This window comes from Symphalangus syndactylus, chromosome 22 (genome assembly GCF_028878055.3).
Source record: "Symphalangus syndactylus isolate Jambi chromosome 22, NHGRI_mSymSyn1-v2.1_pri, whole genome shotgun sequence".
NCBI classification, from domain to species: Eukaryota; Metazoa; Chordata; class Mammalia; order Primates; family Hylobatidae; genus Symphalangus; species Symphalangus syndactylus.
The window spans coordinates 59,219,556-59,244,440 of NC_072444.2; the positions used below are offsets into that span (position 1 = coordinate 59,219,556).

Here is a 24,885-nt window from a genome sequence, read left to right on the forward strand (position 1 = left end):
AGGATAATAGATACTGGTTTGATCTATTAATAGGTGATTTTCAGGGCTGGGTTCTGGGTAGGAGAAACTGTTCATCATTTCTTGGTGTGATGTTGGGGGTTAAAGCCTCCTGTAGCAGCTTCCTTGTAACCTGCTTGTGACATCTTATTTCCAAGTGGGATTCAAGATACAGAACCATCACTGTTGTGTTATCTGCTTATGGATGGTTTCGATCATCAAGGGGAAGGACACAATGTCTTGTTACCTACACAATTATAACTCAGTACCATGAAAAGCATAGCACTCCATCTAGCACAGGTTATTTTAAAAATTGCTTGTGAGACTGAGTAGTTTGGTTCTTTTCCAGCTGACGTCCCAGCATCCTTACGCTGAAGTTTTCATCGGGCGGCCACATGTGTGGACTGTTGACCTCAACAATCAGGAGGAAGTAGAGGATGCAGTGAAAGCAATTTTAAATCAGAAGGTTGGTCTCTTTTATTCCACTTTCCCTCGTTTCTAATGTGACCTGAAATGTGTACAAAGCACATCATAGGTCCTTGGTTTTAGTAAACAGATCTTTACCACATCAGCTTAACTCTGGAGTTAGAAAATAACCAAGCTGCAGGATTTGGCCTGGGGATTTCATGAATGTTGTGTGAAATGGAAACAGAGCTGGTATCCTGATGTGGGCATGGATTCCATAGACCGTTTAGACATGACTCTGGATCCCAGGCACAGGAGCAGGAACTGGAGTCATACTTGGTTCAGTGACCTGATTATGTTGCTCTTACAAAGATCTGAAAAGATAGCCCTGCTTCCTCTACAAAAGAGAGAGAAGTGCAAGGAAATACTGAGGAATGTTTTTATAGAACATCTGTTGGTTTTTTTCTACCTAAACATTGAGTAGAATTTTGTAAAAGTAACTACATTTCTGGCCTCTTCTGATCAATTCAACAGATATTTGTCAGGTACCTACCATACACAGAGTGCTCTCTGAGTTACCTGGGGTTGTGGAGGGCGGGGTGTTTACTTCCATAATCATAGAGGAGGCTGGCTTCCCACCTATCAGAAGTTTACCATCCAGTAAAGATGAGTTCAGTTACCCTTTCTCCCAACTCGGAGCCCACCATGGACTCTCACAGCTGCACTCTGCTGCTATACTTTGATGGGAGCACTTTTTACACTTAGTTACGATGCTTTAAGAGAAGCCAGTGTAGGCATGTGGGAGGGCAGGCTGGACTCACACAGTGTGGGTTCAGTTCTAGCTCTACCACTTACTAGCAGCTTCCCTTCATGTATAATGTAGGGCTAATATTGCCATTTGATTGGTCACTTGTGAGGAGTAAATGAGATAATTATATAAAGTGCTGAAGTTCAATGTCTACTACATAGTGTTTAGTCAATATTAAGTATTACGATTTTTGTTGATAGTCTAAATTTCTACTACACCATTAGCAACATGAAGTCAGGATATACATCTGTCTCATTTCTGTATTACCAGTGCCCACATAGCGATTTACCCAATGGATAGATGGGAGAGAGGAATAGATGTCTGCAAGTAAGCATAATACAAGGCTGAATATGTTCAGTGCCAAAGCAACATGCAAACGCGCCAGGAGTGGAAGTTGAGGAAGCCTTTCTGGAGAATGCAGCCTTTTAGTTAAGTCTTATAGGATGAGCAGTAATTTGCAAAATAAAACTCAGAAGTGGATGCAGAAAGGCATGGGTTCAAAGCACAGCGTGACTGAAAGGGAAGAGGCTGGAAAGGCATATATCCTGGGAGGGATAGCCAGTGTGCCCATGTGGAGGCCATCTTACCCCTCTGGGAAACAGAACAGGATAATCAGTTTGTGGCCCACTGAACTGCTGATTTCAGTTAATTCAGAACATCTCCAGGGGAGTGAGGGCACTCCGATGCATTATCTGTGCTCTGCCCGCTTCAAGGTGGTCTGGTTATGGGGCTTTGGTGTCAGCTTCCCATTGATGATACATACAATCCCAATCCCACTTTCAGCAGTTCCCAACATCAGGAGACTGAGCTGATAAAAGAAGTGCCAAATGGAGTGTGGTTCCTCTAGGCTGCCTTAAAACATCTGCCACACACCAAAAGCTTCACCACGGGAGTCACTCCTATGGAAGGGTGAGGGTTCTTCTTTCTTGATTCTCCCAGTCCCTTAGTATATGAGCTTCCTAGGGCTGCCGTAACACAGTAGTGCAAACAACTGAGTGGCTTAAAACAGCAGAAATTTATTCTGTCTGTTCTGGAAGCAAGAAGTCTGAAGTCAAAATGTCAGCAGGGTCACGGCCCGCCCCCGAAGTCTCTAGCTGGATATCCTCCCTTGCCTCCTTCAGCTTCTGGTAGGCCTAGGCATTTCTTGGCTTGCAGCCTCAAAGGTTTTATCTCTGCCTCCCTTATCCTATGGCTTCTCCCTGTGTGTATCTCTGTCTTTTCGTTTTATACAAGATTAGGGCCCACCCTAATTCAATGTGACCTCATCTAACTTGTTTACATCTGCAAAGACCCTATTTTCAAATAAGATCACATTCACGGGTGCTGGGGGTTAGGACAGCATATCTTGTAAAGGGGTACAATTCAATCCATAACACTCAGTTAATGCTTGTACTCTTGAGGAGAGTAATTTAAAAGCTGAGGTAGAAGCAGAAAAGAAAAACACACCAAGATACATTATAATCAAACTGCTGAAAAGCAAAAATAAGGAAGAAAACCTTGAAAGCAGCCAGAGAAAAATGTGTATTACATTTAGAGGAATAATGGTATTAACACAGCCAACTTCTCATCAGAAATAATGGAGACCGCAAAAGGGTCCTCAGGAGCCAGAACATGTGTGGGGCCTTTCAATGGGCCGTGGTAAACGTTCAGGGGTTTTTTTCTTGTGTTTTTTGTTTTTGTTTTGTTTTGTTTTTGTGGTTGGCTTTTTTGTGTATATGGTTGGCTTTTTTGTTTGTTTCTTTCTTTTTAAGTGTTGAGGATTTTATAAGTATGATGGGAAGTTTTGAACAGGGGGATGAGATGACCTAGTTTACATTTGAAATTACGAAGAGAAATTACAGATTCTGCTTACTCAGAATCCTATGGGTAGTAAGTGGAGGAGCCATGACTCAAAGCCTGGCCTCCTGGTACTTTCTAAGACCATTTCTTATTGAATGATGCCAAGCCATATCTGTCAGGTCAGACCATGGAGGGCTTCTCATGGAGGCTGATCTCTAAAAGCAATTGCCTGTAGAAGTTGTCCCTGACTTGGAAAGGTGAGTTGATACTAGTGGAGACAGGAAATCTCACAAGAAGGGAGGTCAAGAAGAGAAAATGGAGGGGAAGATAGGGGAAAATTTCCAAGGTCAGCAGGAACTTCACAGTGCAATCTGTAGGCATCCTTCCTGTGGCCCTCGCCATATGAGTAACAGTCCTGGTTTGTTTTGTTTTGTTTTAAAAAAAAAAAAAACAGGATGCCCAAGAATACTTCCTTGCTTCTCCACAGCTGGCCTAGCTTGGGTTTCTCAATGACTGATGTGATTTAGCATTCTCCTTCATTCTGTCCCCCAAAGAGGACTTCACTTGTTCCTAAAGAACTTTTATGCAGAAAACTGCCAGCTCTCCCAGCCCCCACTCCACATTAACAGCTGTCACTTCAGAGGCTTGCCAGGACTCTGAAGAGCTTTCCAATGCAGAAGCCCCTGCCTGCCCTCACCCACAGAGTCCAGAAATATAGACCTACCTTCCGACTCACCGACTTCCTGACTTCCTTCCTTCCTTCCGTCCCTCCATCTCTCCCTCCTTTTTGCTTTTCTTTTATAGGAAAATTGTTTGCTTCATATCCTTTAAAACAGTGAACTGCCCCAAAGCAGTGAATAAGTCAACATCCCTTTGGTTAAAGTGGGCTGGATTGGTAGGAGAACAGAGGAAGAGCCATTTTTCTGTATTTTTGGCTTTGAACCCTTTGAATTAACTTTCTTTCATTTTCTAATGGATTCCCTTTGGAAATGTTGTTCGAATGACACTTGGGTACTCGGTATGCTTCCTAACATGACTAAATCCGTTCATCTCATGAAAGATGACCGTGGATGTTTATTTCACTGTACAAATCCTACTTTAACACTGATAAATGAACCCAGATACGCCATGTTCTTTGTTTTAGATCGTTCCTTCTATGAATCTTTGAGAGGAAACTTATCTCTAGGCCAGCAATAGAAAGCTTCTGGAGTCACCCATGGGTTGAGTAAACATCCTTTAAAAGAAAAGAAAAAATTTTACATTTCGTGTGAAGGGCTGTGTCTGGGTTAGAGAGGGAACAGTAAGTTCAAAAGCTTGAGTTGACAAGGAACAAACTGAGAACATGAAAGTCAGTTCTTCAGAGTATTTTGAGCTCTTCAGAAATGAGCTGTCTAGGAATAGAGTGACCTCTCTGTTCTTGTAGAATAGTCTGCCATGATATTACAGTATTTACGGCTCAGCCTCTTTGAGCTCTATTCAGACAGCTGTAGGCCACTGTGGCCCACATTTGTGCATTTGTTCAGCATTTGAAGACAATTAAAATTTCTGAAAATCATGGTTGAAGATTTCAATGTAATGTGTGATTTGGCACACAAGAAAGGGGGAGACGATGCCCTGAGACCAACTGCTTGGCTGCCAACTAAAGAATGTTATTTCTGTTCATTGTCCCATTTTCAGCAAGCTTCAATTATAGATGTTTTGCCTAGTTCTCCACCCTGTAGATTCCAGCAAACATTTTAGAGGTAGCTGGTGCTGGTGAAGGTGCCCCCCCGTCTACCCTATTGCTGAGAGGAGCTGTTGGGCTCGCTGAAGCAATAATAGACTATATTGCTGGTGATTTTCTCTCAAATGAAATTTCCATTTTAGATCGGTAATACCCCTGAAAACACAGGCCTCATAGTGTTGGCAGACACTGTGCAGCAGAGATCAAACACACATTTCTTCCTCTTCTCCGAGGTGTCACAATATTGATAAGTTGCCTCCCCTACCCTAATGAAGCATCCTCTAGAGTCCTACTTCCCTCAAATAAAATTGGGCTCTTTAGTATAGAAACCTCAAGGCTTTTTTGGAAATTTAGTGAATTTTCCACCTCATCTCACCAGTTCCCATAATACTGAGCTACAGTTACCTGCTGTCCTTTCATGTTAGAGACCACACTACTTGTTCACCAAGGATGTCTTCAGCATCTTGGCCCTCCCCAGTTTGGGCTTGCTAGACTCACAGCCTGCCTTGAAAGTCCAGCATGAGTAGAAGTCTGCTTTGACCCTCTAACCTCCCAGGACCCCCTAGCTGACTTCTTGTGACACTTTATCACTTTATTTTTGCACCCTAAGTTCTTTAGATACGGGCTAACCTCACCTACAAATAGAGACCAAATACAGGTCACTGTCATGGATCCTTCAACTGCTTATTGTTGCCTTAGTGCAGTGACCATGCATTCATTCAACAGATGTCTGCTAATTTCCTATATGTGCCACACTATGCTCATCACTAGAATGTAAAGATGACCCAACAGCATGGACTCTGCCCTGTGGAACTTACCTGCTAGCAAGTGATAACTTCCATCTTTGGTTGAATGCCCACTATGTGCTAGTCACTAAACTAAGCACCTTTTTTCTCCCAGATAATCTTTGCAGCTTAAAAGAGGTGAGTTTTTCTTATCACCCTTTTACATATGAGGAACCTGAGACTTAGAGATGGCAAGTCGTTTGCTCAGAGTCCCACACCTAGTAAGGATCAGCATGAGATCATGACTTGCAAGTCCATAGTCAACCCTCATGAGGCCACCTCCTGGTGTTAGCACCCGTGTATTGAGTGAGTCAGAGGACTGAGGAGTTGCTACATGTTCTCTGTCCTTCTCCTTCATGGTATCATGCTCTGTTTCCACAGATTGAGCCATACATGCCATATGAATTTACGTGCGAGGGGATGCTACAGAGAATCAATGCTTTCATTGAAAAACAGGTAAGGCTTATCAGAAGTCAGTCTGTCTTTGCTGTGTACTGCTTCCTGTGACCCCATAGGGCTCTCAAGAACAGTTAAGAGCTCACTGTGTTTCTGTGGCTATTTTCCTGCTTTGGGACACTCTAGAAGCTGGATAATAGTAGCACTGTCATGGTCATCCAAGAGAACCAGTATTCCCTTGGAGTAGGTATGTTCTTGATGACAGTGTAAGGTGAAATGGAAACTTATAAGAGAGATGGGATGATTACTGTGAAGATGCCCCTGACCATCAGGGTCTGTGCCCTGAATGGGTTCTGAGGCCCATTCTCACCTTAAGAAAGGCAAGAATTGAAACTAGCTGTTTCTAAGCATTATTTTAATAATACATGTTCAGCAATTCTAAATGTTAGGACTTTTTAGAGGTTTTCAGACACCTTCTAAAAGCAGGACCCTTTGTCAAATGAAACCTTATAAGTATATAAAACAGATAAAAAGCAGGACAAAGCCAAGGAGGGTGCCAAGAGTCCCAACTTCCCCAACAAGGTTTGGAAACTGCAGCATGTGCTCCTAGAAGTAAAGGCCAGGAGCCTGTTGCTATCATTTTATGGCATTTTAATTCGTTGGACTTCAAAAGCAACACAGAGCTAGAAATAGACAGACTCAGAACCCCTGTGGGTAGGAGAATATGAACTCTTTGACTAGATTCCAGAAATAAGGTGCTCTTCTTAAAGGATAAAGCATTTTTTAAGGCAATCAAGGGATCTTCACACAATAGGGGATGAGGATGGTGCAAGCTGAAAATAGAAATGGTATATTGAAAATCTAAGTAGGCCCAAGGTGGGCTTCAAAGGAACAGTTGATGGTTTGAGGAGACTGAAACTGTGGCAAGCAGCCAGCAGCCCTGGGTGCTGCTGTTGGAGCTGGGAGCCGTGGTCATATACTTTGGGATGGTGTGTCTGATACGCTGAGCTTTTGTCAGCAGCAAGAGGGCATGCTCTGCAGCCAGGCCATGTGGGTTTTACTCCTGGCACCATGTGTTTCTAGTTATATGACTTGGGCATGTTACTTGGCCTCTCTATGCCTTAGTTTCCTTGTCTGTAAAATAAGGATGATGCTAATAGGACCTACTTCATAGGGCTGATTTGAGGATTTAATGAGCTAATACATACAAAGTGCTTAGAACAGAGCCTGGCACATACACAGTGCTCAATAAATGCATACTGGTACCGTTGATTATTTAATACATTATGCTATATTGTATTGCAATACACTAATTTGGTTTCACGGGAAACCATTTGAATCTTTATCATTCAGCCTTTATATGACACCAGAATGACAGTATCATCACAACTCTAGCAACCACATCCATAGAGATTTTGTGCCAGCATGTGCCAGACACATCATAATATAATATCTCATTTAATTCTCACAGTAATTCCAGGAGGTGGTAGTAATAACCCCATTATCCGGATGTGGAAACCAAGACTCACAGTTATCAGGCTCACAGATTGTGGAATCAAGATTTGATACTGGTTTGGTGTGAGGCCAAGTCTACACCACCCATGCTTACCAGGGCCTCAGGAGATGGAAGGTGTCCAGAGCTTTGCTTCCCGTCTTCTTGTATCATCAAGGGCTGCTCACCCTTCCTGCAGCTGCAGAGAGGAGTTGCAGGGCCTCCTTCAATTGTGGGTCTTAAGACATCACAGCTCTTGCCGCCATCTTGGCGGCTCTCGAGATCATACTAAGATGCCTGCAGCTGCTGCTGAAACCCTCTTTACCTGTCTCCACGTCCTCTTAGGGAAAATAGTTACCCAACTGCCAGGCATAAATGACTCTTGATCAGGTTTATTTGAAGGCTTTTATTTCTCCCCTGAGGCTCAGGAATTCCAGCCGGTCTTTAAAAGTTATCAGGTCCTCTGTAAGTCTTGCTGGGTTTCCTTTCAAACAGGAAGGTCCTGTTCCCCAAATAGACCTTGCTAAATGCTCCATAATGCAGAGGCTTCATCTGGCTTCACCTCTGTATCCCTAGGAACCTGCTGGACATATGGTCAGTGCACAGTAACTTCCAGGTGACAGAAACAATGAAGGAAGGAAGGGAGGAAGGGAGGGTGAGTGTGCTTTTTATTCCTGTGTGTCAGGAACCAGGAAGCTCATCTTGGACTTTATGATTTGGAATACATGTTACCAAAATTGTCTGCTGGAAAGCATACTAATAAAACTGCACCCCCCCCCCCCCCCACACCATATAGGCCTTTCTGCAGAGATCTGCAGTTCACAGAAATCCAGAGGTTTCTTTTTTGCCTGCTGTTGTTGATTCATTCCTTTACTCTAAATATTTGTCAGCTGGAGCATGCCATGGGCTGTGCGGTCAGTTGGGGAGGACAATATCTCCAAGTCCCCATCCCTGCCCTCAAGTAGCTGCAAGTTTCATAGAGAAGGCAGCCAAGTCCACAGGCAGTAAGTGCCACTACTGTAGGTTCAGCCTGGTAATAGTGAAGCAACAGGATGCTTTGGGATGACATGGCCCAGCCTGCCGAGGGAGGACGGGGAAGAAATGGTAGAGTGTATCTGAAGGCATCTTGCAGGAGGTGAGTCCTGAAGGCAAACTGATAGCACAGACGGAAGGCTGGACAAGTCCAGATGTAAAGGCCTGGAGCGGGGGGCGGAAATGTCATGGGGAATGATAGGCACTTGACTGAAGAGAGGGATGAGGTAAGAGACCAGGCTGGAGGAGGAGATTGCAGAATGTGAAAAGATGCTGAGGCTCGGCTGAAGAATTCCAGTTTGATTCTGGGATAATAGGAAGCTAAAGAAGGGCTTTGTCGTAGGCTAAGGGGCAGTGGAACTATCAGATTGATGCTTAGAAAAATCATTCCAGCGATCTTGTGTTAGGGGCATTTCTTATTAGACATTCTCCAAATACTCCTAAATGAGCAATAAAGGGGGCCTATTTTGAGTTTATCTCAGAGATTCTATTGAACCCAGAATATTCCCCTGATGCCAGAAGGAAGATAGGAAGCCAAGATCCCATTGGTTCACAGATGGGGTCTTCTACCTCTTTTAGCTCCAGACCCCAGTGTTTCAGAGGTTGGAGTATTCATTATTTTTTGCAACTAGACGAGTATCTTCAAAGGGCAGCGAGGATGGAGAGGAGGTGTTCCTGGTATGAACAAGAAAGCCTGCAGCTATGAGGAGGCCCTTCCCACCCCTTGAATGGTAGGAGCACTGCAGCCCTAATTAGGCCGATATCTGCCTCAGAGTTCTCCATGTGATCTGCAAGGAGAACACAGAAGCTTTTACCCCAGAAACCTTTCAGGGTTGTCCGTTACGCTCAGCCAAGGCAGTGGGAGCCAGAGGGAGCCAACAGACAGCAATCGAGGGCACCCAGGCTTCAGTGTGCAGTTGAGCAGTCACCAGCAGGAAACCCACCTCATACCCAGCCCTCCCTGGGTACAGGCACCCAATGACAAAGACTCCTGGATCTAGGAAAACCACTTGCTCTTTTCTCTTAATGTTCCCACTTCCTTTACTGTACTGAAAATGTTGATTCAGAGTGCATGCTCTTTTAAATCAGCTTTCTCAAAGAGATGCTGTCTCCAGCAGGGGGAACTTCTTTGTAATCTAAGATCAAGCACCGTTGTTCCCTATCCTCAGTATGTCTGGGCTTGTTAAGGTTTTCATTATGCATTTCTTGGGAAGGTCTTTTGTATTAGCCTCAGGTCAGAGAGCATAGCAGGACTTTTTTGAAGGAATGGCAATTTCAGATTGATTTATTAAAACCATACATATGCTCTTGAATTATATTTTCTATTTCCTGTAAAGACACTGTAAATATATAGCATGGTCACAGTCACCTTAATTTGTAAAGAGCTGTGTGATTCATCTGAGAAGCATTCTGGAGAGATGGAGGGTAAAAAAAGAGTTAACTCCAACAATGGCTGTGGAATCAGCTGAAGGTTCTAGGATGTCTGTTCATCAGAGCCCAGAATAAGCCCACTATGGAGTGTTCTAGATGCAAGGACAAGCCTGTTATGAATCTGGATAGTCCAAAGGTGGGAGCAATGGTAGAGGTGACAGATTGCAAGGAAAGAGGGAGAAATTGAAAAGGGGAGAAGGTTGATACTAGCTTGAGGAATGTTTACTCTTGAGAAATCAATAGCTTTTGTTTACCCAGCCTTTCCTGCACCCAGAGAGACTAGGCAGGTAATGATTAAGCACTGAACCCTAGCAGCTGACTGCCTGGGTTCACATCCTAGCTCTGCTTGCCACTGTGTTTCTGACCTTGGGCAAGTTACCTAACATCTCTATGCTCTTTCCTCTTCTGAGAAATAGGGATAGCGCAATCTACCCATCAGGCTGGTGAAGGAAAAGGTAGTTTGATAATGTTTAGCACTAAGAACAATGCCTGGCCCATGTGGGTGCTCTCAAAGCCTTCGCTACGAGTTGCTGCAGGAGCCCAGAAACCAACCAAGGTGTGTTTTTCAAACTGGCTCATTGAGGTTTAGTTTACAGACCATAAAGTTCACTGCATATAAGGATGCAATTCAATGATTTTTTTTTAGCAAATTGGTAGTGTTACACAACTACCACCACATACTAGTTTTGCAGCATTTCCATCACCCCAAAAAACCCATTTGTCCCTGTTAGCCATCAATCCTTACATCCACCCCACCCCTAGGAAACCACTGATCTGTTTCCTGCCTTTTTAGATGAGCCTTTTCTGAAGGTTTCTAGCTTCTTTCACTTAGCATGATGTTTTGGGGGTTCACCCATGTTGTTAAATGTGTCAGAACTGATTTTATTGCTGAATAGTATTCCATGTATGTGCAGATTAATATCACAATGTGTTTATCTATTCACCAGTTGATAGGCTTTTGGGTTATATCTACGTTTTGACTAATGTGGTAGGTGCTGTTGTGAACATTCACATGCAATCTGTGTATGGAACTGTTTTCGTTTCTCCTGGGTAGACTCCTAGAAGTGTGTGAATAAGGTAGATTTCTGTTTTGGCTCTTCAAAGGTGAGTTTTTTGCTCAGTGGAATTTTGCATGTGTAGAGATAATCCATGGAGATTGCTGCCTACTGCTCAGTTTTACAGGCACCGTCACTGTTTCTTTTGTGGAAACAAAAATTCACACTCACTTCTGGGAAACAACCTATGGGGCTGTGTGTGGACACAGTTCACTGTGTTTTAAGGGAAAGCAGACGCCGAGAATGGTCGGTTTCAGCCTGGCACCTGAGGTGTGCTAATCCAGTCAGTTACTCAATATTTATAGAACACTTCCTGTGCCAGGCCCTGGATTTCTCAGCTGTAACACAGATAACCAATATGTGCCTTATCCCTTAAATAGCTGACCGAACAGGGCCCAAACCCCATTTTCATGGTCCTACCTGTCCTACCAACTGTTTTTTTTTTTTTTTTTTTTTTTTTTTGCCAATTTCTGGTTTTTCTTCCTCTAGGTCCTGCCTGCAGACATTTATATTTGAACCTGTGTTCTTGGTTCCAGACAATGTGGGTTCCCACCAAAACTCACTTGCACCGAACTTCCATGGGCTTATTAGTAACTCTGTGAAAGAGTTGGCTGCAGTGGGTGGGGTGAGGGGTTTCTGGACCCCCTTCATACAACCACTCAGCCCTCCCTGACTGGCCCTTCTGTTACCACTCCTCTGCTTTGCTCTGAACAAGTGACCCTTCCCCTGGCCCAGCAAACCAAGAGGGCGTGAACAAGCCAGCCCTGCTACCTAGCGCTTCTCCCAGGGAGCATTCTCCTCCCCTTCTCTGGCTCCTTCTATATTTTTATGGTGTTTTCCCCAGGCTGCTAATTAGCCTTCTTTACAAAGGCGGTGCTCTTACCTCTTCTTCAGGGTTGGCTGTGTTCATTTGTTTAGAACATTGTTCCATCTCATAAATTGGCTGGTTATTAGACTTTTTGTTGGTTTATGGCTACTGCATGGAAATTTCAGGATAGTCAAGCACATTTAGAGAAATTTGGTGTCTGGTTGAAATAATTGTTAGGGAAGGATGCAGATGTTCTGTGCTCTAAGCGGGCTTGTTAACCAGATTGGAAATTACTGTCTATATCTCATTCTGGCTGCATAGGAGCTCGTTGAGTTAGAATAGTTTCCTTTTCTACTTCTGCTACTGTCAAAGCCTCAAGATGCAAAAAACATTCAGTTTAGTTGGGCAGCTCCTGCAGTCTGTTCCCAGCACCAACTATCTGCAAAGCGCCATGTTAGAGGTAAGCTGCTAAATTCTATGCAGCCTACAAAACCCAGATGGCCTTCCCTGTCTCCTGGAAGCCTTCTCTGACTGCTACCACCACTTACCCCTATCCTAGAGTTAATCTTTTCCTTTCTGCAAGTGGCCTGCGCATCCTATTTGGGCATTTGTTTTGTACTGTTTGGTAATTTTTTAGCATTGGCCTCTCTTATTAGACTGCGCACTGAACCTCTGAGTCCAGGGACTGTGTCTCCTTCATGTTTGTAATTCCAGCACCCAGTGGGAGACTTTAATAGTCATTTGTAAAGTACTGAATGAATGAGGAAACCTTCAAAGCCAGCTTACATGAGTGTTTCATGGGGGTTTGTTGAACAGAGATGCCCTGTCTCAGGGTCTCAGTCCCGTATCTCTCTCCTGTGCTGTTGCGGCAGCTTCCTGTCTCTCTGCTGCTGCTTTGCTCCTGCATTCTGTTCCCAGCATGCAGATCCCATCACCCCTCTTCCCAGAAATTTCCAGTGTCTTCCATCTTACTTCAAGGAAAAGCTAGAGCATTCAATTAGACCCCGAAGATCTGACTCCCAGGGCCCTCCTGAACCCCATCACTTCTGACCCATAATATACACACTCTGCCAAGCTACCTGGAAGCGCCTGCTCCCCCTGGAATGTACTCCCTTGTCAAATCTTCTGATCTAGATGTTCCTCTGCCTAGAATATTCCTCCCAGATGCTCTTATGGCTCACTTCTTTACTTCCTCATGTCTTTTCCCAGCTGCCGCCATTTCAGTGATGCCTTATCAGGACATCATCTCTGCCAACAGTCTCACTTCGTTCTTTTCTAGAGTACTTACCGCCTTTTAATGTACTATATATATTGACGTATCCATTGTTTTTTTGTCTCCCTCACTGAATGCAAGCCCTATGAAGGCAGGCGTTTGTGCTTCCTCTGCTTCATCATCCCTTCCCCCACACTCCAGGGACCAGATTGCACGTAGTCATGGTGACAGCCAACATGCAGATGGTGTTTTTGTGTGAGGCGCTTTTCTGAGCACGTTACACATTATGATTAATAAGCGGAGGAGGTAAGAGTCCACCAGGCAGTCTGATCTCTGAGCCCTTATGCTTTTCTGCCTAGTAGCAAGTTGTTTGTTCAGTGAATGAAGGAATGAGTACTTATGGTCAGGAGATAAGGCAAGTTGGCACTGCCTTATTAGCCTGTGCTGCAGTTGAATGAAACAGAGCACCCAATGGGACTGGGCTCAGAGAGCCCATCCTTCTCTGAGCACCCAATGGGACTGGCACTTACGGGAGAGAAGAGGCTATGACAGGGGCTTCCATTTCAGTTGTGCCCTAAAAGCAGCTGGGCCAAAAGGTGGATCTTGTGGATGTAGGTGAATTATCATATGTAATCAACCAACTCAACTTTTACCTCCAGACCCTTGCAGGAAAGAACAGTCAACCTTGGAACATTATCTTTAACATCTCTTTCTTATCAGTCACCTTATTTTCTTCTCACAGGAATTAGATAAGGAGTGAAGGACAGATGGCATCATCCTCATTTTATGTGTGAGAGCAGGCAGAGCTGAAGAGACATCTATGAAGTCCCACAGCGGGGAGCCAGAATCCTAACCCAGATCCCCAGCTTTCTCCTGCCACCTTCAGGCCTCCCTCTGTTCAGTGTGATCACCTTTAGACACTCCAGGTGGCAGCAAGCTTTGAGAAGGTCCTGCTGCTATTTTTACTATTCCTGATTCTGTTGACCCCCAAAACAGACTGCTGAGAGGATGCTAGACCATGCTCCTGGGGAGCACCAGAAAGGGTTCCTGGAGCTCCAGTGTTCATGTGCAGGATTGAACTAAGCACACCCGTTGAGGGGGACCTCGAGAGGGGAGGCTGCTGTAGTTTACAAAGAAATGAACAAATAGGGCATATCAGCCCTGCAGTTCAGCTTTAAGGACATCTCCCATGGTTTGGGCCTTGCGGTGCCATCCTGCCCTGCTGGGGCTGAGGTGCAAGACGTCCATTCATCTAGGGCTGCCCCAGATTCTGCAGATGTCTCCGATGCAGTACCTTGGAAGCTCTATGGGGCACAGGCAGGTCTTCCAAGAAGGGCTAACAGGTGGAAAAGGAGCATTTATGGAGCCATGTGCCAGCATTCTGCTCAGCTCCATGTCTTACTATCTGTTAGCCTCACTCTCTGCCGACAAGCAGGAGATGAGACCAGACTGAGTAACACGCCCAAAGCACCACAGTGGTGGGGCAAGGCTCCCAATCTGCTGTTTCTGACATGAAGCACATTCCTTCGCCACATCACTCATCACTTCCTCCTTGTCAAACAAAGCAAGACTCTGCCCTAGCTTCAGGGTTTTGTTTTGTTTTTTGACACGGAGTCTCACTCTGTCGCCCAGGCTGGAGTGCAGTGGCGCCATCTCGGCTCACTGCAACCTCTGCCTCCCGGGTTCAAGCAATTCTCCTGTCTTAGCCTCCCAGGTAGCTGGGATTACAGGCGCATGCCACCACGCCTAGCCAATTTTTTTGTATTTTTAGTAGTGATTGGGTTTTACCACGTTGGCCAGGCTGGTCTCAAACTCCTCAGCTCAGGTGATCCGCCCACCTTGGCCTCCCAAAGTGCTGGGATTACAGGCATGAGCCACCCTTCCCGGCCTCTCTTCAGTGTTAACCTTTGTGCTGCTTCCTGTACGCCATGAGGCTGAGCATGAATAAGAAGCCAAGTTTCTAAAGAGTCTCCAAACTCAGTAGGTACAGAGATACTGCCCTCAGCTCTGTTTGTAGGTGTCATGTAAGTAGAGATGTTCCACAGTTTTCTTGCAAGCCATGAAAGCCTAAACAGGAGCTTTCAGCCTTCGTGGGTCTTCCTTTCCCCAGCCTAACCCAGGACTGGGTCAAGCCAAATCCAAGATGGTGAGAGAAACATTCCCACTTGGCCTCTTCTGATGTAAATGATGTGATCTGGTCTAGATTTCCCAATTGTCTTATCTTTTCTGTTCAGTCACATGATTTGTTGTATGTGGATTTTAAAATCTCTTTATTATAAAATTTAAAGGCTGCAAAAGTGACCCAGTGGCTCCTAAAGAATTATAGATTGAGCGGGCTGGCATGGTGGCTTACACCTGTAATCCCACACTTTGGGAGGCCGAGGCAAGCGAATCCCCTGAGGCTAGGAGTTCAAGGTCAGCCTGGCCAACATGGCGAAACCCTGTCTTTACTAAAAACACAAAAATTAGCTGCGTGTGATGGCATGTACCTGTAATCCCAGGTACTCAGGAGACTGAAGCAGGAGAATTGCTTGAACCTGGGAGAGGGAGGTTGCAGTGAGGCAAGATCATGCCACTGCACTCCTGCCTGGGTGACCCAGCGAGACTCCATCTCAAAAAAAAAAAAAAAAAATTATAGGTTAAGTATCCCTAATCTGAAAATCCAAAATGCTCCAAAATCTGAAACTTTTCGAGCACCAACATGACACTACCATGGAAAGTTTCACACATAAAAGTACTTTAACTTTGTGTAATGTTCAAGTGTATTTAAAATATTGTAAAAAAAATCTTTAGCCTCCATGTTTAAGATATATATGAAACATAAATGAATTTTATGTTGAGATTTGGGTCTCATCCCAAAGATAGCTTATTATATATGTAAATATTCCAAAATCTGAAAAAATCCAAACACTTCTCATCCTAAGCATTTCAGATAAGGGATATTCAACCTATATAAACAAAGTTGCTTGCATTAGCCAACCAGAAAAACAACCAAAAATCACTTTCCCTTTTCCAGTGCCCATGCCCCTGCTCAGCTCTGACCATCAGTAACTCCACTGATCGCTGTGTGCTTTCATTCTTCCTGTCTGATGACAACTGTCCCATGGGATGGGCAGAGTGTCAAAGGCCAGCCAGCAGGTTTCCTGTCACCTAAGAAAGCAACGGCCACCAGTGATCACTGTGCCCCCATTCAGGGTCTCACAGGTCTGTACAGTCATGCTGTCAGCCTTAGTAGCGGCATTCAGACTCAAGTTACTTTGCCACCCATGGCTTAACAGGGGCCTGGATTGTGATGAAAATCACCATGAATATAAGGAGTCATTTGAGGGGTCTTCTGTCTAGTTGTCTGTCTCTGGTGGTGCCCAGGGCTGTATGGGTCCTGGGACACTCTGCTTACCCACTCACCCACTGTGCATCATTTTCAGAAGAGTAAGCTGCATCCTAATATCCCTCAATAATCCAATGTGTTTCTTTTCATCTCTGAATTATTAGACCTTCTTGGAATTCTGTTTGCAGCTGATAGGAATCCAAGTTCTAGGTTTCCTGCTGACTCTTCAGTGAAGCATTTTGCTTATTAACCACCAAAACTCACTCGGGCTAGAGTAGTCGAATGCCCTCATCATAGGAACACATGAGTGGAGGGCAGCAGTGGGTTTGCCTGCCTTGTTGGAATCAGGATCCTTGATTTAAGGAGACTCTAAGAGAAGCTAGCACCAAGTAACCTGGGAGTAACCTACAGTTGCCTTTCTCAGCAGGCAATGCCTTTCTCAGCATTTCCTCCAAGCAGATGGGAAGAAGCAATAACCCTAAGAAATCATCAGTATCATCATCTTCCTTTTTCTGATGAGAAAACTAAGGCTTCAGGCTGTTAGGTATTTTGCCCAAAGGCTCACATAGCTGGTAAAAGCAAGAGGCAGGATGTGCTCTCAGGGCCAGCTGCCCACAGAGCCTTCGGTGGGTTTTGCTTTGCTCTTTCTTACTGTCTTTTGGCTCATTAAAAGTAACACAGGGCCAGGTGCGGTGGCTCACACCTGTAATCCCGGCACTTTGGGAGGTCGAGGTGGGCAGATCATCTGAGGTCAGGAGTTCGAGACCAGCCTGGCCAACATGGCGAAACCTCGTCTCTACTAAAAATACAAAAATTAGCTGGGTGTGGGGATGCACACCTGTAGTTCCAGCTACTCAGGAAGCTGAGGCAGGAGAATTGTGTGAATCCAGGAGGCAGGGGACTGAGATTGCACCACTGTGCTCCAGCCTGGGCAACAGAACAAGACTTCATCTCAAAAATATATATATATACAAGCACAAGGTTAAAAAAAAAGAAAAAGAAAAATGGCAACAGTATGCCCCATGGATGCAGCTCTGGGCCAGCCTCTGTTCTGGTGCTACACCCACCTCCATGCCAAGGGACCCGCCTGGCAGCATGAGACCCTCATATCCCTGTGGTGGCATTCCACATGACAGACAAGGGAAGGATAGAAACATTTCCTCGGCCTGCGTCAGTGCTAGGAGCCCTGGGCTCTGAGATTACTGATCAACTCCTCCTCCACACAGATCTGGAAAGGAAACGTGAGGAAAAGTAGGATACTCTAGAAGGACACACATTGAAAAGTACATCTCCTTACCACTCCTCGTGCTGGTACTCCATGTTCCATGTTACTTCTCAGGGGCAGTCCTCCAACCCTCTCTACACCCCCGAGTCCTCCTTAGACCTGCCGGTTTCCTCTATTCCCTCTAGATCCCAGGGTCAACTGGCTCTGCCCCACTCGGAGCACTTAACACACATTCTTGGTAGGGGGTGCCATATTCCTGCTCATCCTATCACATGCTACGTAGACTTCTATTTCTCCAGTTCTTGAATATACGAAATGTTGTACAGAAGATCCTCAAATAATGTCATTTTGCTACAATGTTGAGAATGAAGAAAGTCGATTCCTGGCCGGGCCCACTGTCTGTATGGAGTCAGCCCATTCTCCCTGTGTCTTCATGGGTTTTCTCCAGGGACTCTGGTTTTCTCCCACATTCCAAAGCTGGGCACCTGAGGTGAATTGGCATGTCTACATGGTCCCACCATGAGTGAGTGGGAGTGTGTGTGAATGCACCCCACGATGGAACCGTGTCCTATCCAGGGCTGCTTCCCGCCTGGTACCCTGAGCTGCTAGGATAGGCTCCAGCCACCCTCAACCCTGAGCTGGAATAAGAGGGTTCGAAAACAAATGAATCGATACAAATTATTGTACAATAAAACTTCATAAAGTCTACGATAATCATACACATGCAAGAAATCAAGAGAGAAGGGAACAGACCAGCTGGTGGAGGCAGGCCTGATTGCGGTGCCATGTTAGTGATTGATTGATAGTGAATTACGAGGTGGGAGGAGGCACTCCTTACGATTCTCACTTCACAAACGTGTATTCCTTGATTGAACCCACCACGACTACAACTGCGATCACTCACTGATTCACCAAAAATTGAGTAAATAATTTTGTGTGTGTGTGTGATTGTCAAGATTTATTAAAACAGATGTTTCCCATTCATTTGCTACTTAGACATCTCCAGCAAAGACTCCTGGAAGGTGGTATCTCAGCTGCTATGTCCTTTGCTTCCCGTGGCATGAAGCAGAGGACTGTGCCAGTTGATGCCCAATAAATACCCACTGGTTGGATCAATGAGTGAGAGTGGGAATGAGTCAGACTTTGGACTGGTTACATCACCATTTCGAAAAGACTCAGTTCAGTTTTGGGTGCCACATTGTAATAAAGCAAATCCATGTTTTGTTGCTGGATGTTTCCTGGTTCAGAGTTTAGGCCAAGAAAGGCAGAGGAGCAGCAGTCCATTCCCATGGTGGCAGCTTGAAGCAGTTACTCCTGTGGGTAGATCAGTCCAGGCACTTGTTTCCTGGGCTTTGATAAAGTTGAGTTTAATGTTGATGCAATTTTACATCTTATTTACCTTTACTCTGCTACTGAAACTGAATAGCCCATACAGATCACTTTTGTTAAAAAAAACAGGCTTTCCTAAAATATAATTTGCACACTAGAAAATCTAACACTTAAAATTCAGTGATCTTAGTGTATGTTACTTTTTAAAAATTAGCATAGCATACGGAACCTATAATTGGACACTCTAACCCATTTTAATTGTACAGTTCAATGACATTAATTACATTCACAATTTCCCCCCTTTTTTTATTTTACTTTATTATTATACTTTAGGTTTTAGGGTACATATGCACAATGTGCAGGTTTGTTACATATGTATACATGTGCCATGTTGGTGTGCTGCACCAATTAACTCGTCATTTAGCATTAGGTATATCTCCTAATGCTATCACTCCCCCCTCCCCCCACCCCACAACAGTCCCTGGTGTGTGATGTTCCCTGAGTAAATAATTTATGTTACTTGTATTTATTCATCTTTCTTAAATGTGTATATAGCTCACATTTGTTTCAGTGTTTAATATTAGAAGTGTTTTGGGTCTTTATTTAGAAGTTTGGTGATGTTTTTTGCCAAGAAATGTGCCATAGGAACTTAACTCTTGTTAATATCAATTAGCCTGTTGTAAAATTGGTTTCTTTATATTGTCATTTCACTTAACGTTGCAGTTTCTGAGAGACTATTGACGACACTAAGTGAGGACTTACTGTATTTGTTTTCAACCAACCAGCACTGAGTCCCTACCAAGGACACAGCACCATATAAGGTGGTATCAGAAGTGTCTGCAGTCTCCTTGGCATGATCTTCACCTCACAGCGTCAGAACCTTGCCATTGAGATAAAAGTAGCGCTCGTGAAACAGTGTCGTATTAGGTAACTGCCAAGATAGGGTAGACACAGTGCCTTTGGAATCAGAGAAGAGAACAGACCAGCTGGTGGAGGCTGGTCTGAAGAAGGGCCTTGAAGAGCAGAAGCTCTAAATAGCCTGGCTGCGTAAGTGTTGATGGTGATGATTGAGAATAGCCACCCTTCACGGGCAGGCATGGTGCCAAGCTCATCACAAGTATGACCTCTCATCCTGGAGCCCTTTGTGGAAGGCACTGCTGTTGGTCCCCGTCTTGAGGTTGAGTAAGCTGGTGGTTAGGGAGGTCAAGACCTGGCCTGAAGGCATAATCCAGCTGAGCCCCAATCCAGCCCATCTGTGTGGCTCCCAACTCTTCCCCGTCCCTGTGCTCTCCCAATGTGCCGCCTCCATTGCCAGGGTGGTTGGCAGGGCTGGGGATCCCCAGCTGTATCCTTGGACCTGTGGCTGATGGCCTCATTGTCGTTCTAGGACTTCTGCCATGGGCAAGTGATGTGGCCACCCCTCAGCGCCCTGCAGGTCAAGCTCGCTGAGCCCGGGCAGTCCTGCAAGCAGGTGTGCCAGGAGAGCCAGCTCATCTGCGAGCCTTCTTTCTTCCAGCACCTCAACAAGGACAAGGACATGCTGAAGTAAGTGCCCTGGGGTGGAGGTGGGGACTCAGCCCCTAGACTCCAGCTGGCCTTGTGGGGTAGTCAGGTGAGAGGTACAGGTTTCCGCTTCCAAGCTGCTGGGCACTGGGGATAAGGTGTGGGAGGGGAGTAGGTTGCAGCAGGATCCCCCCAGAGAGTTAGCCCAGTGTTGTTACTGTTTCTGTTGCGTGAGATGAAGCCACCTGGCATGATGATGTGTTTAGAATTTGAATGGGGTTGTTGTATTTGCATAAATAAAGCTGTATCTGGGTTTGAAGATTGTGGGAGGTGTTCAGCTTGCTAATGTTGACTCCAAGAACAGTGGGAGTAGAGGTGGGCACAGAGCCACAGGTACAGGTGGACCAGCTCCTCAGACCACTGCTGGCAGCCAGGCCCCCAGCAGAGTCTGAGCAGTGCAAGGGGCTGGTGGCGAGTGACAGTGTTCAACCCTGGAGTCAGAAAGGAATGAGAAACATGGAGAAGGAGCTGGCACAAAACTGCCCACAACAATTTCCAAGAGCAGCCTTCTCCTGTGGCCTATTCCCTTTGCACTTTCTTCTAGGTCACTGACACATGGTGCATCTCAGGCCCCAGCAGACCTGAGTCTGCGGGGTCCCTTGGTAATGAGGTAAGTGTGGCACTGGGAATGCTGGCCCAGGGCTGCACTGGGGAGGCACCTTCCTTGAATTTCTTACCTTGTGCTTGCATTACTTAGTGGCACCTTTCCTTTCCCTTTGCATTGGCATTTTGAGTTGGGCATTTGCAGTTCCGAAATTTCCACGTGAGGTTTCTTCTGGCCTCTCACCTATGACCTTTGACAGGCCTGAATCCATTCTCTCAATATTTATCACACCCCACCATGGTCCACATATTGCATAATTATCTAGCCTCCCCACCCACCCACCACCTTAGTAGCTCTGATAGGTGTTTTCTCCAAGAGACTAGCCTACAAATAATAAGACCCTGCTGTCCCAACTCCAGATATTCGATCTAGCAGGTGTACCATTCCAGGCTTGAAGAGGATGTTTAGGAAGTGGAGTGGACCTGGGGCTCAGGGCTCACCTGTCCCTGTTCTGGCTTCACGCCCTGTTAGTGCTGTTGGCCACTGTTGTTATTTGTGTGCACCATGGTCTGAGTTGGCCTGTTTCCTGTGAGTCGTCTTATCCTTAAGTGTGGTGTAAAACCCTTTGTAGGGAGAGTGTGTGGCCTCTTGTGTCCTGCCTGATGCAGGGAAGCTCTCATGAATAGGGGTGTGAGCTATGCCTTTTTTTTTTCTTTTTTTTTTTTTTTTTTGAGACAGGGTCTCGCTCTTTTGCCTAGGCTGGAGTGCAGTGGCACAATCTTGGCTCACTGTAACCTCCACCTCCTAGGTTCAAGCGATTCTCATGCCTCAGCCTGGGACAAATAGCTGGGACTATAACTGCATGCCACCATGCCCACCTAACTTTTGTATTTTTAGTAGAGACAGGGTTTTACCTTGTTGGCCAGGCTGGTCTCACACTCCTGGCCTCAGGTGATCTGCCCACCTAGGCCTCCCAAAGTGCTGGGATTACAGGCATGAGCCACCATGCCCGGCCCTGGTGATGCTATTTTTTTCCTGTTCTTTTTATGAGAAGACCCAGGCACAGAAGCTGCCCTGATTCCATCATGAAAACAAAAGCATAGGCCAAAAGTGGGGGCCTGGGCCGGCACCCTGCTCTGCCGCCAGACAAGCTTTAGGAGGGGATGGTGGTCCGGGATGCCTGGAAAGCCTGTGATGGTACCAGAAGCTTCCAGTTCCACAGCGCAAATCTTGAATTGTAGGGTTCTGTGAGGGCCTTTCCACGCACTCCTTTTGCATATAGCTCTTGGAGTAAGGTGGCTTCTTGAGAACCCTGAGTCTGCCTCGGAAGTCAGAATTCACTAGTTACAGACTAGGGACTGTCTGCATAAGCCCACTTATGGAATAAGAGATACGAGAAGCCGCATCCTGGGAATGGGACCAAATGGGACTCCTGCACAGCACGGCTTCCTTCCTGGCCAGGCAGGAGTCAGGGCTGTTGGCCCAGGGACTGTGATCAGGGTCTGGCTCAGAGCTAGCATGGGGCCCTACAAAGGCAGGCCATCTCCAGGCCAGGGTCCAGGTCAAGGAAGGCAGGAAGGAGAAAGAACAAATGGCCACTTCCCTCGGTTCTGCCAGTTTTCTCATCTGTAAAATGGGGATATCCTAGGTGATGGGTAAGATAATGAACAGCCCTTGCCAAAGACAGAGTAGAACACCCCTTTCTTCCAGAGAGCTTTGGGCAGTGGAGTAGGCCCGAGGCCACTGAGCCAAGACGGATAAGCCAGCCCCAGCCCTGGCCCCTCCCCACGTCCGTATCCATGCAGAGTTCACGAGAGCAAAAGGACTTAACATGGGGTTGTCCTGAGGCCAGGCCCTGTGCCATGGGATCGCTTGACCCCACCCCCACCGCCTACCCCACTGTAGAGATGCGAGCTTTCTTAGCAGGAGGCTGGAATAATGCTAATTTTGCAATAAAGCCGTCTGAAATTAATTCTCTGAACATAAGACCCCTGCTGAATAACTTGTTCATGCATTTGTAAATACTGATAATGTTGTAAAACCCCAGCTATCTGGCAGTCTATTGAGTGCCTCCTCAGGGTGGAGGTGATCCTGGCCCATCCATATTCATAGCCAGTTAGCAATTAGCAGTTCCTGTAAGCCAGTGCTGGCTTTGCATCTCCAACTTGGAGCCTGCTTTGAGCTAAGTTTAAGTTCCTTTTTCAGTCTTTGGGTATCCATAGCATTTAAGAACCAGCTGTCCTCACTCTATAGTATGACTTTAGTATATCACATCAGGGGAACCCTTTGGAGTGTCCTGTGTTGTCTTGAATCAGGGCCATTCAGGAAACCAGCGTCGAGTTCCTGTGCATGCAGGGTGCAAGGGTGCAGTTAAGCACTGAAGAGGCCACCACAGAGCACGCATGATGCAGGTGCGACTCACATCGTCCGGACAAGTCTTCTCCCAGACTGGGGTGGAGACTGGAAGATGGAGGCTCCAGGAAGTGCCAGGGTCCATTCCAGTGGGGCCCAGTGGAGAGGACCTTAGTTCCATACACAGGAGCATGTGTTCCTGCCCAGTTTGTAATTTTGCTACCTCTTAAAATTCTTTCTTCTAAAATGTTAAATTATTGGCAACTGGGGTTGCTCTGTGCGAAGAATTCTAAGCAGTACAGTCTAGACTGTGAGTGCTTTGGTACCTGAGAGAGGGAAGGTGACCCTTAGTAGGCCACCTGCTCAGCCCCACACCATGTTGCTGGGGAAGACAGTGGCCCCAGCCCCATCAGGCAGGGCCAAGGGCAGAAGTCATCCAGGGACTCTGGCAAGACTCTGAACTTTTTGGTAGAAGGTTCTGATTTGGTAATACTCCCGCTGCACTCAGAGCAGCCCAGTGGAGTCTTCGCCAGGTGGGACCTGGTGAGGCAGAGCTGGAATGAACAGAGCCCTCAAGAGAGGGGGCTGAGGGAGGGAAGGCACTCCAGGGAAGGGGCAGGAGGGAGGGGCAGGAGCAGCAGGTGAGACAGCAGCACTCACCTCCCGTCCAGCGCATCCTGTCCTGTGCATTATAGGTCTGTGTCAGGAAGGGACTGGTGGCTTCTCAGCCCAGTGCCTGTGACTTCAGGTGAGGAAGTGGGGCCAGCCCCATTGGAGGGGGCTTTGCCTCTTTTTATTCTTCAAGAGCTATAAATTGTAAACTGAGACCTGATGGGCCCAGAAACTTTAACTCCCATCTTGTAAGAAGCTAGGAAGAAAGGAAGATGGCATACTGCGGTAGGGTCTCTGAGCAGGAGGATGTGGGTGTTTGTGAGACAGACAAGGCAGGGACAGAGAGGCAGACACAGCACCGTGCACCCCCTGGAAAGGCAGGGACCGCCCAGGGATTGAGGATCCTGGGCTGCAGAGGCTCTCTGGTCTCCATGTGCTCTAGCGATTGGGGAAAGCTGCGTTGCCTCACTGATGACCTTTGCTCACAAGGATAATGGAGTCACCTTCCTGACTGCTCAGGCTGCGGGATGGGCATATGCATGCCAGTAAAAGGGAGAGCTCCCTGGGGGCTTAGAAGACACTGGCGCCAGGGAGTTGGTTAGAGCCCTGCATTCCACAGCCAGATCCATCAGTTAAACCCTCGAGGAGCTGCCTGGTGTCAGGTCTTACTTGTGGCCTGGTGAAGCATCTGCTGCTTGCGTACTCTGCGGTGGTCTCTGTGCATCACCCCAGGCAGGCTTCTGCTGCTGCAGCCTTAGCTGAATCCTGCTCACAGACACACACTCCTGTGTGCTTCTACCCTGGGAGATGGTGGCCTAGAGCCTGAGTCCAGGTGACCGAGGGAGCGGGCAGGAGGGTTTTTCATGGCTCCTGACAATGACACTCCTCGCCATGGGGTCTGAGAGTCACCGTAGAGATTTCTATGCTCTGGTTAGCAGTGTGCCGGCAGATGGTTTAAGTAAAGCCACAGCAGCTGCTGTAATTCACCTAAAAAAAAGGTCATAAGTA

The 24,885-nt window shown here is 46.3% G+C and overlaps 1 protein-coding gene across 10 annotated transcripts in view; it reads left to right on the forward strand.

Moving 5' to 3' along the window:
* The window catches only part of MGAT5 (alpha-1,6-mannosylglycoprotein 6-beta-N-acetylglucosaminyltransferase), a 324,876-nt gene that overhangs the window by 291,796 nt on the left and 8,195 nt on the right, over nucleotides 1–24,885 (forward strand). For all 10 annotated transcript variants that reach the window (XM_055261073.2, XM_055261074.2, XM_063631000.1 and 7 more), the window contains 3 exons: nucleotides 347–463; nucleotides 5,879–5,953; nucleotides 20,194–20,351. In XM_055261073.2, the coding sequence (XP_055117048.1) occupies nucleotides 347–463; nucleotides 5,879–5,953; nucleotides 20,194–20,351 (350 nt within the window). The remainder of the gene's footprint in view (nucleotides 1–346; nucleotides 464–5,878; nucleotides 5,954–20,193; nucleotides 20,352–24,885) is intronic.